The 20,749-nt window shown below is 34.0% G+C and overlaps 1 protein-coding gene across 5 annotated transcripts; it reads right to left on the minus strand.

The window, feature by feature from the left end:
- Positions 1 to 188: 188 nt before the first annotated feature.
- Positions 189 to 17,422, minus strand: LOC126915408 (maltase A2-like). Of its 5 annotated transcripts, none has more exons than XM_050720070.1 (8): positions 17,398 to 17,422; positions 13,560 to 13,663; positions 11,631 to 11,841; positions 8,305 to 8,441; positions 4,254 to 4,447; positions 2,589 to 3,606; positions 1,826 to 2,094; positions 189 to 1,524 (listed from the first exon to the last, which is right to left on the minus strand). In XM_050720070.1, exons 2-8 carry the CDS (start codon positions 13,659 to 13,661, stop codon positions 1,299 to 1,301), a joined length of 2,157 nt encoding a protein of 718 aa, XP_050576027.1. In that variant the 5' UTR covers positions 13,662 to 13,663; positions 17,398 to 17,422; the 3' UTR covers positions 189 to 1,298. The 5 variants fall into 5 exon arrangements, with proteins under 5 accessions (XP_050576027.1, XP_050576026.1, XP_050576028.1 ...); XM_050720069.1 differs by lacking the exon at positions 17,398 to 17,422 and adding an exon at positions 16,227 to 16,362; XM_050720071.1 differs by lacking the exon at positions 17,398 to 17,422 and adding an exon at positions 15,997 to 16,362 and having other exon boundaries at positions 4,254 to 4,435.
- Between the last annotated feature and the right edge of the window lie 3,327 nt (positions 17,423 to 20,749).

The following is a 20,749-nucleotide window of genomic DNA, read 5'->3' on the forward strand; positions in this document are numbered from 1 at the left end:
TAAATTCCGTTATAGAGGACCCTTATATACGAACAAGCAGCAAATGCGAGTACTAGCGAGAAAGATATAGTACAAGTGGCGCTCAATACAAATCAACTCGACTGTGGCTCAACATTTCAAATGTACATTTTTTATTAATTTTACTATTATTACAATTGGAAAATAAATTAATTAACAAAATTAAAAAATTATGAGATAAAATTTTCTGTTTTATTTTCGAATATTAATATCCACATCAAAATCGAACTTTGTTAAAGTAAAAATTTGAATACATAGGATACACTATAGATAACAAATATTGTATTTCCTTCATAATACATACTATTATGAAATTTGTATCGGAATATTCATGTTCGATCGAATTATACGTTTACATAAAGTCACGTGTAACTTATAAAATTCATGTCACGAGAACACATGACGTGTCACATAATGTTGAATAAAAATACAAAAAGGACTGTCCCTGCGTCAGCACCGTTTAAATTTACGCATCGATAAAATATCACTCGATTAGTACCAAAATGATTATAAAAGAAGTGAAAATTACACGTTGCGAACAATTCTTTACACGCGATAAAATTCGTTATATAAAAATATTAGCTATATTTTAGATCGATCTAAAAATTTAAAATCGTACTCAGTGACACGAATAAATTTCCTGTAATCTGTGAGATACGAAGTATATCGACTTTAATATCGAATTCGCCTTATGACTGAGAATATAATCAATCGAACCGCAAGCATCTTTGGCTTTATTATCAAAATGATTAAAAGATATACAAATCAGCGAAGTAATCTCGTCCTAGACGTTGATCATTAAAATGAACACAGGCAAACGTGAAATGATCTGTCTTTTTTTGGAATGTGAAATGCGCAATCGTTTCGTTGTGCTTCTTCATTATCATCGACCAGATTAAAGTTAACAATATAGGATTTGATTTTTATCGTGAGCTTTTGATTTTGTGTCTAAGCACATTTTACCCGTGTATGTATATGTAATCGTTGAAACCGTACAAACTTTTCTTTTCCTTCTTCCTTTCCATACCATATATACCCCATTTATTTTTTCGCCAAATCGTTCTTCCTTTGTTGGACACTGTGGTTCCTAATCGATTTATTTATTAATAGGAACTTTCTAAACATATCTAAACATTCGTTGTACAACGTTCGCAACGTCAACGATGTCGTTCAAATAAAATATCACAAATTCACGCTGACCATATTAATCAAAGACGCTAAAATCTTGATCGTACATATAAAATGAACGTTGCATTGATCTTTAATTCAGTAACAAATCTTCATTTATCAAGCTTTATAACGAAAGCTTCTCCCGGAGGTATGATAAGTTCTTTGAAATATACGTCTTTGTTTAATCTATACGATGGCCCGACTACCACATGACCACCGTAATAAAGGAAAGACAAATCCTTTGTTTGCGTTTGGTTGCCCAGGTTCGCTAAAAACACGTAAGAGTTTCGTCGTGGATACCATCGTTCTACCACGATCATTTCATCTTCTGCATACCTGTGAGAAGAAAGAATTTTACATTAGAAAATTTGTTTACGACCGATTATTACATTGTAAATTAAAAAGTAGAATTATAATTAAAATTAAGTAAAATTATAATTAAAGAAGTACATTGTAAATTTCACCGCTCGTTGAAATTTCCTGAATAACTTTATAAAAAAATCACGTAGAAAATCATTTTTTACAAATAATATAGACGGAACAAAAGGAACGAACTCAACGATATTCAACTGACTCGGATATAAGACATAAAATTTGAAAAATTGCATTAAAACCTTGATTATAAAATTAATTTTACCTAATATTACAGTTAGCCAGCACCTGATTCTCCTTTAGCACCGCTTTAACATAGATTGGCGTAGTTTCCGATCTGAGAGAAGCCATTTTAGCGATGGTTCCAGTCAAGCTAGTCTCCAACGGTTTCCTAGATTCCGGAAGCCAAGCCGTGACACCGCCGGATGTAAACTTACTCTCAGGACCGCCGATTTCCTCCCAATACATAGGAGCTAAGTTGTGCACGTGAGCAAGATCCTTATGATCTTTGCATTCACAGTCCAATATACCTATCTAAACATTAATCAGATTTGTAAAAATCGTCGTTTAAAATCGTCCAAGATTATCAAACATTATCATATTGTACAAAGATCACAGAGAAAAAGATACGATTGATTTTAATGTCGTTTTGTGATTAAAAAACAAAGAAAGTCTTAATAGCTAAGAACAGAAAGAAGCTGCCAAATGATGCAAAAGATACGAATGCTAAGACAAGTGAAATTTTAATATTTTCGATATTTTGATATTACGACAAAAAATATCTTTTCAATTATCAAGAGTGTGAAGAAAGGTCATGTCTAATCGTCGCTGAAGGTACAAGTACGCATACAATATTTGTAGAACTGTTCCATAAGCAACGCGAATGAGACTTATCCCTTATAGTTTTTTTTTATATATTTTGTTATTTTTAAGAAATAATATACGCTTGTCCAAGTTCCCAGACTTCTTAAAACATCTTATCGCTACATATTACAGATAGTACACTCATATTATATCTAAATTTATACCTCGTCACCATAGAATATACTGGACGTTCCCGGAAGCATCATCCCTAACAAAGTCATAGCATGGGTAGCATTCTTCACGTTAATGGTAGAAGCTATTCGTTTCAAGTCCACGCCACCTATGGACCAGTGTATCCAAGGATAACCCGGCTTTTTAAACAACACACCTTTTGTAATATGCTCTACTTGGCGCTTGATCTCTTTCGTGCCATTCGCCACGCGCAACGTAACATCCACAAGATCCATATTCATTAAAATAGAGTTTTTCGCTGCAACCAATTTGGCAGCGTTCAAAGCGTCCACGTGGCAAATAAGTATTCTCTCAGAGCCTACGATGGACTTCCAGTGTTTCAAGCTGCTGGCAAAGGAACCTTCGTCCACGTAATGTTCCAGTCCTTTCAAGTAAAACCCATCGACTCCCCTTTGCAACCAAATTTTTATAGCCCCTGTCACGTTGGCGTTCTCTAACACGTTGTTCACGTGTTTCGCCGTGAGAGGATCACGCTGCGGGGTATCCAGAGAAGGTGGCATCGAGGACAGTGCTTCGCGAATCGCTTGCAGCGACATGGAAGGTGTCGTCGGTGTTACCTCCCGCAGAATCGTCGTTTCGGTAACGTCTCTTCTCTCACGTACGGCTTTGTCTGTTTTATTCGGCTTCTCAGAGGGCACAGTTACGTTATACAAAGACTTTACAAAGGGATACAGCGGCAGATCTAGAACGAGGCTCATGTTCCGACGATGAGTCTCGTGCACGAGCACGGCGAAATCATCCAACGTTCCTAATTCTTTATTGAGGTCTGTCAGGTTCTCGATGTTTGTGTAATATTCAGGATAGTGTGCTGCTGGGAAGATCGAATTTAAGCGGATCCCACGTACGCCTAATTTCTTTAAATAATCCAAACGCATCGTTATGCCTCGAAGATCCCCGATACCGTCACCTACTTTCGAAGAATCTTGGAACGATGCGGGGAATATTTCGTAGAAGACGCTACCTTGCCACCACTGAACTGGAGGGTCGCACCTGTGGAAATATAAAACGACTTTTTACAGACTACTATGATTATCTCACTTTTTAGTAAGGCAATATGTTCGCGAATAAATGAAATAATCGAGTATCGAGACCTATATTCATGCAGAGGTGGACAAGTAGAAAATGCATGCTACATACATACATATGTATACATATTTCTTAGTCTGGATAAAAAATATTTTGTGTCCTCAATTACTGACAATCGAAATACGCTTTTACTATAGTTATAGTACTAATCATATCCTTAATCGTCTACAAAACTTTATAGAATTTCCAGCCATTTAAAAGAAATGTACACCTATGAATTCGACAGAAGCTTTAAACAAACGTTTGTACGAATAAAAAGCTACTTAAATATCCACGATGGCCACGAACCGCAAAGCTACGGAGTTAATTAGAAATTTATAGATAAGAATTAAGAGGAGAATGAATATTAAAAGGAATTAAACTAAAAAAAAAAGAGCACCACGAATTCTAACATTAACTCACTTCCTTTAATAAATTACAACAGTTCAGTCTTAAAAAATTCGAGAAAAAAGATAGTCGCGGTATTTCGCTAATTAAGAGAAACGGTCTTGTCATATTTTTGCCTCCTGTTCTTCGTATATGTATGTATATATATATGTATACATACGTACTTCTTCGGCATTGTGACGATTACACCAATGACGAGCGCTACGCATGCAGCCAGCACCGACATCAGAGACCAGAAGCAAGTTTTCCTTATGAGTGGCCAGTTCCATTTCATGAAGCGATAATCCTTCGACGGCTTCGGTACCATCAGCTGTATCCCGACCAATGGTGGTTTTCCTCCATTCTCCTGATTGTAAAACTAAACAGTTACAGTCTAGGTTCTTAAGGGTGTTAGAAAGCAGGCAAGCGATTAGTGACATGGGATAGACACAGGTAGTCGCCACGATTCCCTCCACCACGGCCAAACGACCAAATTGACCAACAGAGCGATACCAGTTCTGTTTTGGTTGGCTGTAACATCGCCATTAGCGTAATTGTACATCGATATCGAAATGCAACTAGCATCGTGCCAAGGCAACGATCTGGGTCATTCTGAAGTGTTTTGTATATTCCTATCGACGGTCTCTTTGTTTTAGATTTGCCATTCACCGGAGCATAAATTTCAAAATTACTATTGACCCTGAGGGAAGTGACACGTATATTTGTTTGGAACGATAACATTGACGAACATGTACGTATAAAAATAAAACACGTAGCTTTTAATTATTATTTTGCGATATTTGTACCTTGATCGAGCTGTTTCTGAGTAGAAATCGCTTAAAAAGTTGTACAGAAAAATAGGAAAATACAGATTTTATTGGTGTTTCGTAAATATTGCGTACAACTTTCTAAAAGGATCTAAGGATCTTTTATATCGCTGATTAAAACGTAACGTTGATATAGCTTATGTATCGTAATTCCATTGAAATCGATTATGATCTTGAATTTTTCGTAAAAAGCTTTTACGTCGCTAAAAGCGTGCAATTTATTTATTGCAAACGCTGTTCCGTATGTGTGAATCTTCTGCGGTTCCTAGTATTCATAACGCGAAAACGTTGCGTATGCCAAACTTATCTAACATCATATGACAATGTCAAGGATCCTAAATTTTCGATTACTCCAAGGAGTATATCATAGGTTCTTTAAATAGTTTGTTTCTATAATAGCGAGTCTTTGAATATATCAGACGTGCCAGAGCTAATGCAACGTCTTGATGAATTGGTTTTCAGTCGGAAATGGGACAATTAATGTGTCAACAATGTCTCGAGCAATTACATATACGACACTAATCGATAGAATCTTAGAATCTTGCTAGCATCGGGCTGAATTATTACGCGTCAACATACGTCGTTACAGATATCGTACGTGTTTTTCGTACGATATACACTTTCTTTTTCTTTAAGATTTATCGAACGCAAATGGACATATTGCGACAAACATATTGCGTTAACAACGTTTGGCAAACTAGTGTTTTTATGTGCCAAATTGACCAAAGTATGCCGAATACAAAACTTGCACGTCAATATTCAAAGAGAAAATATGAAATTATCCGACGAATAGAATTTTAATTGATACGAAATTATAACAAATCCGTCATGTATGAAATCCTGACAAAGTTCTTTTTTAAAGACAATATTTTTTAATATTTGCGATACTCTGATAAATAAACGCGGATCAAGCGACCAGCGACAGTGGTTAAATATACGATATTTTCTGAGAAATTACATAATCTAAATGCTTTATGCAACACCTGGAGAGTGCGTTATTTTTCATTTTCACGGTAGCTTTTCTGCTTGCCTATAAATTCTTGCAACGTCATAAATGCTTCTATAACAATTTCATAAGAACCATAGAGGATCCTATAAAAAGAATAAGTCAATAAACCAGGTATACTATTGTTATAAACGCCGTATAAATATTCGATTAAACGAAACGTTGAAAGAATATACACATAGAAGGGTGAGCTTGAATGAAAAGAATCTAAATAGGTCAATTTCCCTTTTGCGTGAGACGCTCGATATCGACCATTCAGTAAAGAAGAGTGTCGATTTTCACATCGCTTAAAAGTTCATTAAAGGGCTTACGGTATCGGTTTCACCAACTATAGACTCTGTCGCTTATGGTATGCATAATCATAATCCTACCGTGGATGGCAAACAATTTAGTAAGGTTCAAGATTTACACCTTTCTACGTGTATCACAGTTTCTCCTTTATTTATTCATTCGTATCTTGTCTTTCAATAATCTTCTTCTGGACTGGGTATTTCGTTGTATTATGAAGATTAAACTTTTGATAAATAAAATAATGGCGCGACTAGAAATGTTTAATTAGAAAAATAATCTTTATAACGATAGTGGAGCATTTAGAATTCTTAAGTTTTTAAAGTAATCCTTATGGTAACTCAGTTAGTTAAACAAAAAATGTGTTTATGTGTGCATATAACAAGAGGCGGGCGATTATTTTAAAATGCGCAGTTGATTAGCTTAGGAAGCTTAAGATGCACAAGGAGAATCAAAATCCATGAAAATCGTCTAAGAAATGAGAAAGACAAATTTTCTATGTAATATTCTGCGATGTTCTTATACATTCTTTATGTGTCTCGTTTAAAGAAAAAATACAAGAACTGCACATATATTTCATAAAAAACAAACTTTCGTATTTGTCATTCGCAAGACAGTTGCTCAAGGAATAAATATTTAAAGACTCTTATAAATCTTCACACACACACATATATATATATAATAAATTGGATTTTCAGGAATAAATGTGACAGCTATTAGAATCTTATTATTATAACACACGATATTAAGATATGTTCAAATTTCTTTACCAATTCATATGTATAACAACTCACTGATAATCCTATAATCTCATGATCTACGATATTGATATACGATACGACGATTAAAAATTATTGATCCAATAATATTTGTATGGTGAATGGAGCAGAAGTTGCGATCGATGAATGAAAGAGTGTTTAATGACGAGCCGATGCGGCGAAGACAAATACAGTGACGTGTAGCAAAAATAAAATAAAAGTACGAGACGCGCAGATGAAATTGAACTTGGCATAATTAGAACAAAGATAGAACAGGTGATCGGCCGTGGCCAAAACAAAGCGTGCATTGCACAAAAGCGAATAAACAAAGTCATAAAAGTTACCAAATGACGAACAATCGTACGCAATTCTCCTGTTAGACGTTATTACGTGGACCTTACAAATGACAATAAGCCAGTAACGATGATTTCGCACGATTTTTATCGAGGACATTTATTAGATAACGCAGCTACGCTATCCAAATTATTCACAGCGAGGATGTAAAGAAACAAAACGGTTTATTACACTGTGCAATCCATAAATATGCAAAAAGCGTAAGAGTACACAGTCGGCCGCAACGTATATGTATTGCGGTAATATAATTAACTCTCTGCTGGCTCGACGTTGCATTTCATCACGTTCATCTTTCCGTGTACCGAGCGATACGCGAGATACTTCAATAGATCCTTTCACGTAACGAACTTGCTTCCCGTCAATGGAAATTCGAAAATATAAATATCATATAACACGCGAATATAGCTGTTATGAAACAGCTTTCCTTAAATTGAGAATTATTAAAGCACGTACTGATACGAGAGAAAGGTATTCGCCGAACTAACAGAGAGTTAGAAAGAAAAAGGAAATATCGTAGATAATTATTGTACGTATAAGTATGTCAACAGTGGTATCGCTGATAGAACAAATATAGCGAAATAGGTCTATCGCACCAACGCTCGTATACAGTATCAAATTTGACAAAATCAAACCTGAAATCATGTTCCAACATCTATTCTTAAACTTAAACAATACTATTAATACATCTTCGTAAATGTAAACAACAATATCGATAATACGATTCTTTAAGCAAATAACAATATTACGATAATAATATAATTTCTTAAATAAATAATTTCTAATTCACTGAAAGCCACATATACACCGTATGTAAATATCCATTTTAGGTGTTACAGACACGTAACGTCTAGACTCTACACAATTGGACAAGAATAACAACGCCTACGCTTTTTCACGAACACGCTATATCTGTTCTGTCAAGTTCATCTCGCGGTACACTGTCTTTCATGGACGCTGCGAAAAAATTTCACGAGTAAGTAAATTTCCATAAAACGCTGCTTACCAGTGCTTGAGCATCGGGTGCAAGATGTTGATAGGCTGTGTTCAATTGCGTCAATAGCTGTGCACAAACGGGTTCGTTTGTGTCGCTGCTGCTTCCGCTGGTCGTCGATTCCACCATCGGATCCCGCGAACTTGGTTCTGCAATTAATTCACGATCTTCAAAAAAAAAAAAAAAAAGGAAAAGTTGTCTTCTGTCGACCGATCGCGTGCGCCCGACCTGGATCCCGTATCGAAATTGAAAAGCTTCGCGGCTTTGAGTTTCGTAATTGTCTGAGATGATCCAATCATCGACGATCGCTGTTCGTCGACCGGACAGAATCGACGTCAAAGCACGCGTCGATCCTCGGCTATTGTTACGGCCAGACTTCGTTACGATTAATTTATCGCTTCAATTGAAACCGGATCCCGTTAAAGACATTTTATCGTCGGCTTAAGTGCCGTGTATATCAACGGGGCCATTATATAAGATCCTCGAGAGTGACAAGCATCTAAGTACTTACGCGTTTCGCGTTGCTTGATAGGGGAGAGCCGGCAATGATTTCGTTCAATTTCACTAGACAGTAACCGCGGAAAAGCGTGAAACGAGTATTTTCTACGTTTGACTAGTCGTGAACGATGTGCGTCCTGATAGCGCAAAGACGTGGCCAAGGTGTAATATTGTATTGCGTTAGAAAAAATTGCGTTAGAAACGTAATTGATACAAAGAAATCGATATATATATATTGTCAAGTAGTATCGTTTAAGACCGGTTTTCAACCAGAGACACGCGGAAAATGTTTTCAAAGTACGTTGCAATCGTTGTATTAGCTGTTTATTAAACGTTTTATAACTTTATAAGATTTCTTAAATGTTTATATTATTTTTCTATTTACGAATGTATGTGATTTAAACGCGCGTAATTTAATGTGTATATACGTACGAGTACTGTTTGATGTTTTATTTTATTCACATTGTTCTATCTATATATGCCATTCTTGTACAAATATACAGAAAGTACGTGAAGTATAAAATATCGAGAATCGCTGATTTTGAAGTGTCGGCGGCTGAAACTGTAAAAGGTATATCGATTTGCCACAAATTCACCATTTAAAACATGTTGCCTTTCTCCATGGTCGTGTAGCATAGGATTCGTGATTTTTGCTTCTAGTGGTTTTTACGAGAATCGAAAACGAAATTTGTTCTTCGAAGAAACGACTGCCGAGGAATAGCGTGTAGTTAAATATATTATTACACAGGTGATAATTACAGTGAGGTGAAAATAATAAAAATGAAGTAATATAATATTGAAAAATTATTAGGATAAATAAGTACCTACGTGTATAGCTGTAAATCGTGACTCTATCTGAATAAAAGTGAACTTAATTTTGTTAAAAATAATCGTATGGTTTTACTCGCAAGAACAAAAGGTACGAATATATTAAGAAGCCAAAGAACAAAACATATGTTTGCTTAAAATTCCTAATATTTTTCATTGGATTTTTCTGCTGCCGAGTGATTGAACGATATCGCGTTGTAAATGATTGATTAGAGTATTTATAGCGAAAAAAGCAACGAGAGGCGAGAATTATAATTTCCTCCACGTGTAGAAATTAAAAAGACGGAAACATCATCATCGACCCTAATTGGCGGGGAACATTTTCGCGAAGATCATCTATTTTTAAACAACAGCGAGGAATAAATATTTGTTCCTAAAAGATATTTCGACGAATTGAACGTAGACGATATACGTGTAATGCGTATTTATTTCGTAGAAATTGCTATATCTAATCTCCGACAATATTTCTGAAATCATAAAAATGTTCAAAGAAGGCAGCAAGTCTTTGATTAAACCGAATACTCTGTCCAAAGTTATTAAATGGTATAAACGATTTTATTACACTAACTATCATAAGCAAACTAAACGGGCTTGAAAAATCGATAAATTATCTGTACAATGCTGTAAAGATTGATTTGAAACAACCACTAGAATGAAAAATGCACAGACATAAAAAATGGGTATACAAATCAAAGTGACACGGAAAGCTGTTTAGATTTTTCAGTTCGGTAATATTATTCAGCGGTTGTTGAGAGAAATAAATCAAATGCATCAGATCGACAAATTAGCGTTCAAACTTTGGAAAACGAGGTGAACGTAATTCTTGTACGAAGTCTGTTCGAAATTAGAAATTCTAGGCCTGAACTTCATAACCAAAATATCTACCACCCACGTGCTTTCTAACGATTTTTTGAATATTGAGTTCGGAAAGACAGAATGCGTTGGTTTTATCAGTCTATTTTTATTCCTCTCTGACACGAGCATTTTATTCCGATACTACTTCAAATACTGAAAGCTAAATTTTTAATTTATCAAAGTGGAGAGATTCTTTCAATTTTATTAATTTCGATCGTGATATATTATTTTTGATCAATTCGAGTGTTGGACGTTTAGTGTGCCTAAATTAATCGTAAAATGCTTAAGACAGTATTATTTCGATGATCGTAGTCATGCGATTTAAGTATAATACACAACGTTGCATGTTAATTGTTTTTTTTTTTTATAGAAATAATCCTGTTCGAATACGAGAGGAAATAAAATTGCTTAAATAACAATTTTGTAATTTTATTCTTTTCATTTAGCGTTAATTTACCATAGACACTGGAACTTCGAATGAATTACGACCGATCTTTCTTTCTTCTCTCTCATCAACTATATTGGTCCTTGGACTTTGTTAGCCGATGGTTTTTCATATATTTGTTCAAATATTACGCGTACAAAAAGCCATAAGTGTATCTTTTAATAGATTATGACGTTAAGATTATGTATAGATCTTGCTTTATTTTAAAAGGAAAAAAAAAAATTTCGCTTATACGCTATATTAAGATAAACTTTCATTATAACCATTTAAAGCTCTTCGTAATACAAGATTAGATACATCAATTATTTCATCTTTCGAAAATTATATGCGAAGCGACTAATTATTCATTTTTTTATATAATTACATCCATAGTATATTTATAATACATTCATAACAGATTCATAGTACATTCAATACTTCGATAAAAGAAACGCTTCGTTAATTACAGAAGCAATAAAAATGAATTATTGAATCATAAAAATGAATTATTATTATCTAACCGAATTAGACCGTGTTTAACGTTAACAAATCGTCTATCACAAAACGGGAACAACCAAAACGGTAAAAAATTCCCGAATTGATTCTAGTCTTAAGATACGAGAGATTACAACTCGATACAGATAATGTCATAGTAAAACACGAAACACATGCGATTAATATTGTTAATTGTACGATTATACCGAAAATATGCCAATTACCAACAGAAACCTACCATCGTTCAGTGCTCTACTCGAGCTGTTCACTATATTCATGAACTCGTTAAGCCCATCCTCCTTGTTAATATTTTCAAGCGTCGGTGGAGGAATCGATTCCACGGGTTTTCCTTCCGAGGAAGCGAAAATGGTGTTGATTTCCAAGGCATTGTTCGGTTGAGTGGCCGGTGGGCTAGGAGTTAAAAGCGGACAATCCGACGCCTCTTCTTCCTAGTAAAATCACAAGCGTTCGATATGTGTTATGTCATTTTTCTTTCCAACAGATTTCCTCATAGATTATTTTTACCATTTAAATAATATCGTTTGAAAGATAAAACAGCTAAACGGCTTTCTTTCTTCTAAACGAAATAGCAAGATAGATTTGCTGCATTTCAAAAGACAAAACAATGAGCCAGATGAGCGATAAAAGTATATGTACGAATCGAATCATGCGTATGTATGTTTAAGTACGATTTTTGGACACGACATTAATTATAACATTAAATATACGACATGACATTAAATATATTTGCCTACGAGTAATTTTATAATTTTTAAATGCATGTTATTGTTGTACAGTGAAATGGATGGATCGATGATTCTATTATAATATTTTTTCTATTATTATAGTAATTATATACATGTATATGAATTTCATCGTATTGTAATTACGAATGCTATTAATAATATTTCTATTATTACGTTATCGTATTAGTAAATTTAATTGATTATTTAATTGATTAGAAAAAAGAAGCTTCCTTTCTCTCTCTCTCTCTCTCCCTCTCTCCCTCTCTCTCTCCTCCATCGTTGAAGAATGCCACAAATTCCATTATATTTACCAAATTTCCCAGATAAGTTCTATCGCTAAATATTACTCGCTTCTTAAGTTACTCTTCTCTACATTACTTTTTTTAATTTTAAATTTAACTTTCAAGATTAATTTTAATTTCAATTAAATAGAATTTCAATTGCCGTAGAATGTAATATCTTGTTATGATCTCTCTTCAGTATGGTCTTCAAATTTATTCTTCATAAATCGTATACGCTGTACTTCCTAAATTAGGCTGGGCCAACATACATGATTTCTGCACGAATCATCTGCACGAACAAGCGGTAAGCTCGTAATAATATTATCGTAGGTCTGATACGCCACAACTGAAGGAAGATGGTATCTATCAATAAGAATCATCTTATGGATTACACAAACCAATATAGCGTATTACTCATCAGATCAGTCACTGTTTCTATTATATTCTCTAGTATTATCATCAGGTATATTCAACAAATACCACTGCAATCGTATTTTCAGGATTTACCCCTTGTCCAATCGCACTTTATTATTTTTTAGTCTTATGTGCACACACAGTTAATGTTGTTCATGAAAAAGTTAAGCTTGTTTGGAAGCAAATACTTGCGGGAAACGTGTTGCTCGAATTTTAAGACAAATAAAGAATTTGTTAATTAAACGAAAAATATTTCGCATATAACCACTTGTAAATATTGCGTATATAATATATGACTTTTAGTGTAATTTAAAACAACTATTGTATATTCTACGTTGAAACTCAATATGTACTACTCGCTTGTTACTCCTATCGCTTATCTGAAATCAATGTCGGTATCTAAGCATATACCTATCATCTACAAAACAAAGATTAAAATAAAAAATCATCACACTACGATATTAATATCGTACACATTTTTAAAACAAAGCACGTGAACTTATCTTATCGAGATTAACTGAAGCGTTAAGTACAAATTACTCGTAATTGCAGAGTGTCTGCTTTAATAGCTAGACCTTATGTCTTAGATGTTAATCTAGCGAGTTAAAAGAGTCTTGGAAACCACATGCTATTAAACGTAGCTAAATATATATACATGTAGTGTGAGAAAACACAAAGAAACAGAAGAACGAAAGAATAAAGCTACGTTATTTGTGTCGAACACACCTGTTGGTCCTGACTTATAATGAGCTGCCGCGAACTCGGCGATGACGCAAGTTCAATTGGTAAAACCACCGACAAAAGACCCTCAGGCTTCTGGATATTCATGTCTGTCGAATGTAGAAAAATCTAATTTGTTTTATATTCTCAAACTATCTTCGACGCCGAACAGCAGGCGAATATACATATACCAAATCGTTCTTTCGATAAAACATCGAAACGCTTCGGTTTTATTTCTGTCTTATTTCTTATTTCTCTTTCCTTTTCTTTTCGCTCGCAATTTCATACATCACGATTTTATTCCCGTCTTAATTCTACCCTGTTTACAGTGTACTCTCTATCGTCGAATTAAAACCGTTACATAAGCACGTTGGGAATAAAAAAAAAAATGCCAAGTGGCATTTTTGTTCGCTTGAGTTGCTGCCCAACGCAGATTAACGAACGAAATTACAGCTGCGCGTTCTACGATGAAATACGATCTTTACGTGGACGTATTCGCGAGTGTAAGTGCGAGCTGCACACTGGTAAGTATATGACACATAATACGCTCGAACGAAACGCAATCCTCGGTCGTCGTATTTACGAAGCACGCGGCGCGCCGACTGGCAAAGTGCGTCGACTATTGATCGAAAAATTCTATGAAGCACGCGTTCACCGAGCTACGATTTCTTCCCCTAATCCATTAAACGGGATCGTTGAGAAGGGCTGTCCAAACGATTCTTGGGATTCGTCATTGTTTCGTTGTCACGCTCTTTCAAGCCTGTTCTTACGTCATATCATAGCGTTTGTTCAGTTCAAACCAAGTTAGTTTATCGTACAAGAATTACAGTATGGTCATTACTGGACATTATGCGTTTATTGTAAACTTTAAATTTGTAAAAATGCGCTTAAATGAACGTAATATGTAAAGATATAAGAAATGTCGAAATTACGTTGTAGTTATCGTCATAATAGATCGTTACGCGAATCGTGACGCGTTTATGAAAAATTGGAAAACGTGAAAATAATATTTTATCAGAGTTCGCCTTGATATAGTCCTTACAATGCGATGAAAAAAATAGCGATTTCAACGAACTCAAGCTGACCTTGACTTTACTACGACAAAAGGGATTACCGAAACGTTTATTACCGTTTGATTACGAGTATTTATGAATGAAAAAATTTCTAGCTTTAAAAATGCACGTAATGCACGTAATATATAAAAATGTATAAAATAATAATTTAGTGTAATAGTTATAATATTTAGTAGGCGAATTAAATCTCTGGTACGATTGTCTTAGTAAACAAATGAATATGCATAAAAATTCGCAGTTTAATGATAATATTTGAGAATGAAACGAATCTCTATTTGGATTTTGCGTTTTTTATTTAGTTCGTAAAAAATATAAATTTGCATAAACATCACCTGATCTAGTTGTTAATATAAAAAGTACGATATTTTACGTGTAATATAGATTAAGCGCAATCGAGTAATTTCTGAAGATAATGAGACAAACGTATTTAAAAATTAAAAGTTATGAAAATGTATTTATAAATTCTTATCGATTTGAGAAAAAAGAATATGTCTAATTATTGGAGTTATTGCACACATGCAAACACTGTTAGTGAATAGAGCTAAATAACAGTGAACTAATTGTGAAATAGGGAAAAAATCTATCGGATTTGATCTGGTGAAATTCGGTGATACAATTGGTCACGTAGTAACTTTAAACGATATGTTAATTTGAACGTTTATGCTTTCCCTGTTTGTTAACGTAGTTCTAAGAATAAAAGACAACAGTGACGTTGATTCTGTGCTAATTTAGTTTGTAACGAACTAATTACAAAATAAACATTTATACACGTGCGAGACTTTTATGTTCATCTTCTATGAACACGTAATACCAGTTACAAATAAATCGAAGATAATTTAGTATTGCAGTTGCTATTACGATGTTGTACAAACAATGCAACAGTCGAAAACGCGAAACGTTATTGCGTTTATCAACTATTGTTAAACTGTGCGTGTATATGTAAACTTATCGTATCTTCATGGATACCAATAATTAAAGTAATGGAAGTTTGTTTCAAGAAACAGACGTTTAAAAAGAAATTTGTTTCACTTTCTTCAAATATTATATTTTTATTTCATTATATACACTTATATATTTTATTATAGTTATAGATTTTTGCATATTACGAGCATTCTGTATATTTTTATAGGTTTAAACTTTCTATAAATGCATAAACAGCCGCAGTCTAATAATTACGTAAAATTATCACTTCTCATAGGAAAAAAGCAACTACTTGCGCAATCACACCTTCTATCACCATCACCATCACTATACATTCAATAACGAGATCATTTGGAACATCGTTATTAATATAACGAGTAATTCTAAGTCACCTACTGTATCGATAAAAATTACGAATTATCCAAAAAATTCAAATTTATCTAATTTACCTGTAATACAGCCGGTTACCACAAGACGGCATCGGCAGAAAACCTAAACACATATAGAACCGTCCTCGAGAAATCTTCACCCCCGAGGAATCGCAAAACTAACAAGAGATTTCTTTCGAGACCGGTCGGTATCTCAATACGTTTGATACGCCACGACTCACTTTGTCTACGTGTGCGATTTTCCACTACCGAGAAACCTACCAACGAAACAAGGACAACAAAATCACTACCGAAGATAATGTCTGTGGCTTCGGATGTTGATGACCATCCTGCAGTCCCCAGCCGTAAAGAGAATCGCGTGCCTCCGCGTAGTATATTTAGCAACACCGTTTCGTTCCGTTTAGTCCCGTGGTCTCTCACTTTTCTGACCGAGACGTTCGCGCCCTCCTCGAGTCTGCGCTCTTGTCGATGACATACATGCAATTCATCGTATCAACTGTGATGGTTAGAAGCTCAATAACCTCGATGTTATATCGTTTTAACAACAATCGACGGTGTAGTAAGATTGTTTAAAAAATTAGCTTGGAACTCGAACATTTATTTGAATTTCATAAACTTTATACATAAAGAATTATGTATAAGAAATACGGAAAATTATTATCGATCCAGAGAAATAAAGAATAGGAAAGAAGCTATTGTAAAGCTTCTTAGTATTGTAAAGCTGTTTGCAATTCATAAATGTGATGCATTTTGTATATGATAAATGTAATAGTAATGTTTGTAAGAACAAATTGTTTAAATAGTGAGATAACTCTATAAATTGTTAATAATATGATATTAAAATTACGAATAATTTTAACAATATTAATTTTTCTAAATTTCTTCTGTGGCCCCTTTAAACATGTTAACATTCATGCACGTTGTTTATTTTATTTTCTTACTGTTTACCGATAGTATTTGGATGAGGATAATATCGCACATGACAGTATCGATTGGTTCTTGTCTGTGACCATAACCATTGATTAAGTACAAAATAGACGCGATATTAAATGAGAGTACTATCGGTATAAGATATCGTGTTTCACGTTCTGAAATACCGACCACGGAAATGATCTGAGTGTTCTATTTATAACATCGCGGCGCGACGGTTGTAATTAGTTTGTTTGAACGTGATCTATTAATTCAAACAAAAGTTCAGTTAGTCTTGGTCAATTTGTATGTTAAGCTTTATGTTATATTATCGTTATTCGAAATTAAGAGCACTTTAATCATGATATTGAAAAAAGCGATTGTTCGATTACCAAACTTATACTGTCGTCGTAATAAAAACATTTGCGAATATCTCAGAGAATACAGTCGAGCGACGGTAACATGTAAAAAAGGTTGTTCAGGATATTGACCTTGACAATATATTTTAAGGTTATTGAAACCGGTGAAGTTGTCTGCTTTGTAAATAATTACCCTTATGTCCTTACTGCTTACGAGTTCTTGTTCATGCAATAGTAGTTCACGTTCAGATAAATAAATTCAGTAACCAGAAGTATATTTAATCAAGCACTAACTAAAGTTTTGTTTGAATATACCGAGCGCGTTCGAACTTACTAATTACAATCGACGCGATGTTATAAATTGTAGAGGGCGAGAGGAGCATTCTGGTTTTTTCGACGTCGGTATTTCAGAATATGAAACGTGTAATCTCATTTAATGTGACGTCCTAATATCCTGTGCTTAGTCAATGGTGAGGTTAAAAGCTATGGAAACTACATTATCGACAATATGTCGATAATTTAATTAGAATTTGTAGTAAATTTTCAATACACTTTTTAATGATTGAAAATTTGTTTTTCTTTCTCATTTTATAAAACACACGAAGAAAGACATTCTTATTATGTTTATTTATAGAGATTTTAATGTCAACGTATTTTTGCTAAATGCATTTTATTGTCAGTTTATTGTTAATAGAAGATACATTCATTGAGATACACGAAGTGTACGTTTGAATAATAGTAATAATTTTTTATAAATATATTTTTACGAATATCGACGCTAAACACGGTGAGGACAAATTTTGGTAATGGAGAGTACTAGGAGAGGAGGAGTACTTCGTGTATTTCGCCCTCTTAATCTGTTTTTACTGTTCATCTGTACATAAGAGTATTCGATAGGTTACTCAAGTAATCACATCGAAATTGATATCAGAGGTTATAACCTTTTGCAACTCGCAACAAAACGATTATTTATCAATTTTATTGATATTACGTCTTATTGTAATATAATTGACGATCTTATCTTTTAATCGATCAGATCGATTAAAATTTGCTAATCTCTACGCAGATATAATGCTGTCACTCTAGTTTATGTTGCATTTAATACGAACTGCAGTGACTGAGAAATATGTAATTTCATATTTTGTCGAACAAAGGTGATTTTCTGAATACACTTCTGCAACGTGTAGCTTGTTCGTTTTGCGTTACTCTACGCACATACATACTTTCCGTTATTGTTACAAAGTTATCTCGTTACTTCGTACCCTTGTATCGTGGTACATACATATATGTACGTATAGAATGTGCTGCATACCTACATTCCCAGTTACCCACGTATTTGTACTGTATTTACCCTAGGATGAGCTTAGAGACAGTTATGTATAATTAACGTACATGAAGTTTCCTCCCGAAATCATGACGTATGTGCAGTGATGCATTTACCGAATTAACTAGTCAAACATAATAAACCTATGTTCCATTTTAATATATTCCATATAATTTAAGCAATTATCTTTTATGTTGTTGAGTGTTAATATTCGAATATTGGTGAGAAAGTAATTTATCAACAATGTACATAGACATTCGTATCAAAAAATTATAAGAGATATCGTATCGATATTAACGATATGACGAAAGAGATTACGAAAGATAGTGTATCAATTCATCTATTTAAATTTTTCCATAATATTACAGAAATATTATTTCAATCTTATTTACAATATCATTTAAACGTTATTTTATTAATTTCCCATAATTTCATGAAAATATTAATTCAGGCCGATTACATTACTAAACTATTTTCTACATAAATCGCAAAAAAAAAACAAGTCATTTTTCATACGCATATTTTTATTCAGAAAGCTACTCGGTATATAGACTCGTTTTAATAAATTTTACTCATCGAAAGGTCAAAGATATTTTTATATGTACAAGCATTAAATTGCTTTCATTCTGTAGCGGGTAATCCAGTGTCGATCAATGATGGATAGACGTCATAGTTAGTGACTGGTTCTCTCACTCACACAGATATCTAGGAATATAGTAACGGAATGTAATAGATGTACAATTAATGGGTAATGTGTAACATAGAATTTTGGTATTGGCGTTCTCTTCGTGTCTACATTAACGAAACTAGCTGCTCGGCTAATCAATACGCTTGCAACCACTAGCACATTTTGCGTTCCTTAGTAGCTTATCCAAGTAGATTAGTTCATACATTGTAAGTTAAGACGTTAACAACGTATTACATATATTTCTCAGTATCGGTCGTAGTTATATATAGAAATAGCATTAATTAACCGTTAGATGTTGCGTAAAGGAACAATAGGTTGTTATTTCTTTAAAAAACAAATTTGGCGAATTGGTAAATTATATTGGTAAATTATGGGAGTACGATGTAGAAGAATAATGTAAAAATCAGTAAGTGTTTGATACGAGCGTTTGAAATTTTTCTATAAATATTTCTAAACGTTAAAGGTTTTTGATGTGTTCAGAAATGTTTCTACGCAAAATTTAGTCCCGAAACACAGGTTAATGTTATCGTGTCATTCAAATAGCTAGCGATCTATGAATTTCTAGGACCTGCACGAAGTTAATGCAATTTAGTACATTTCGAACTTTCAAAAAGATACCGGGAAACTGAATTTAATTAACTTTCAGAAATATCTTAAACGCCATCCTTATGGAATGTACAGTGTGCAGCCGAGAAAATCCAGATACACGCGATGCCGAGAAACCTTAAGGTTGTTAAACTCAATATCGAAGGCTTCGAAATACGTAAGGAACAAAATACGGTATCAGTGACTTATAGGAGCTATCCTATCTCTTCTAACTACTTTTGGATCGAGAAGCTGGATTTTAACGGTAAGCGATATAAGAAGCTACAAAATGTAGAATTCTAGATGCTCGGGATTCGTAAGAAGACGTTTGAAATCATAATACATAGTGTGACGTGGAAGATTAGATTCATTCGCTACGAAATAACACAGGAACATAATAACAGCGTATTCATTTCCATAATTTGACGTTGTTAATCTCATTGTATCAAATGTTATACAAATATCAGTTCTTAGCCGTTGTTATCCGAATATCAGATCATCGATGATTGCTATGTACGTAGAATTTGGACGTATCTAAGATTACTTATAAGGATTCGGTGTATACATGAGATGTTTCAATTAGGATGAAATAGATTCTAGCGACTTTAGATGTTTCCTGGTGCCACGGTATGTATTTGGAATTGTGTTAGCAGTTCTGTATAGGTCAGAGAGGATTTGTGTGTGTTAGATGGTTGGACGTGGTCCAGGAAGGCCAGAGTTACTCTCGATGGTTTATTTTTTGAAGCAAGTGGAATTGGATTTAGCGTATGAATATGTTAATGCGTATTGTGGCGAATCTTTAAACCTCGAAAAATCCTTCCGGATCCGTTACTTCAATGTTTTTTTAGTTTTTTCTAGCACCAGTTATAAAACAGGTATACGTTATATTTGGTTTAGTCATTTTTTTGTATTTCTCTTAGGCTGTCAAACATACATATAATAATTTTT

This window comes from Bombus affinis, chromosome 4 (assembly GCF_024516045.1).
Source record: "Bombus affinis isolate iyBomAffi1 chromosome 4, iyBomAffi1.2, whole genome shotgun sequence".
Lineage (NCBI taxonomy): Eukaryota > Metazoa > Arthropoda > Insecta > Hymenoptera > Apidae > Bombus > Bombus affinis.

Excerpts from the sequence above, each read along its gene's own strand:
- LOC126915408 (XM_050720070.1), bottom strand. The coding sequence starts at position 13,661 with ATGAATATCCAGAAGCCTGAGGGTCTTTTGTCGGTGGTTTTACCAATT. Across the intron at positions 4,448-8,304 it reads CACCCGATGCTCAAGCACTG|TTTTACAATCAGGAGAATGG; the intron begins GTAAGCAGCGTT and ends GTAACTGTTTAG. Across the intron at positions 2,095-2,588 it reads GTATATTCTATGGTGACGAG|ATAGGTATATTGGACTGTGA; the intron begins GTATAAATTTAG and ends ATTAATGTTTAG.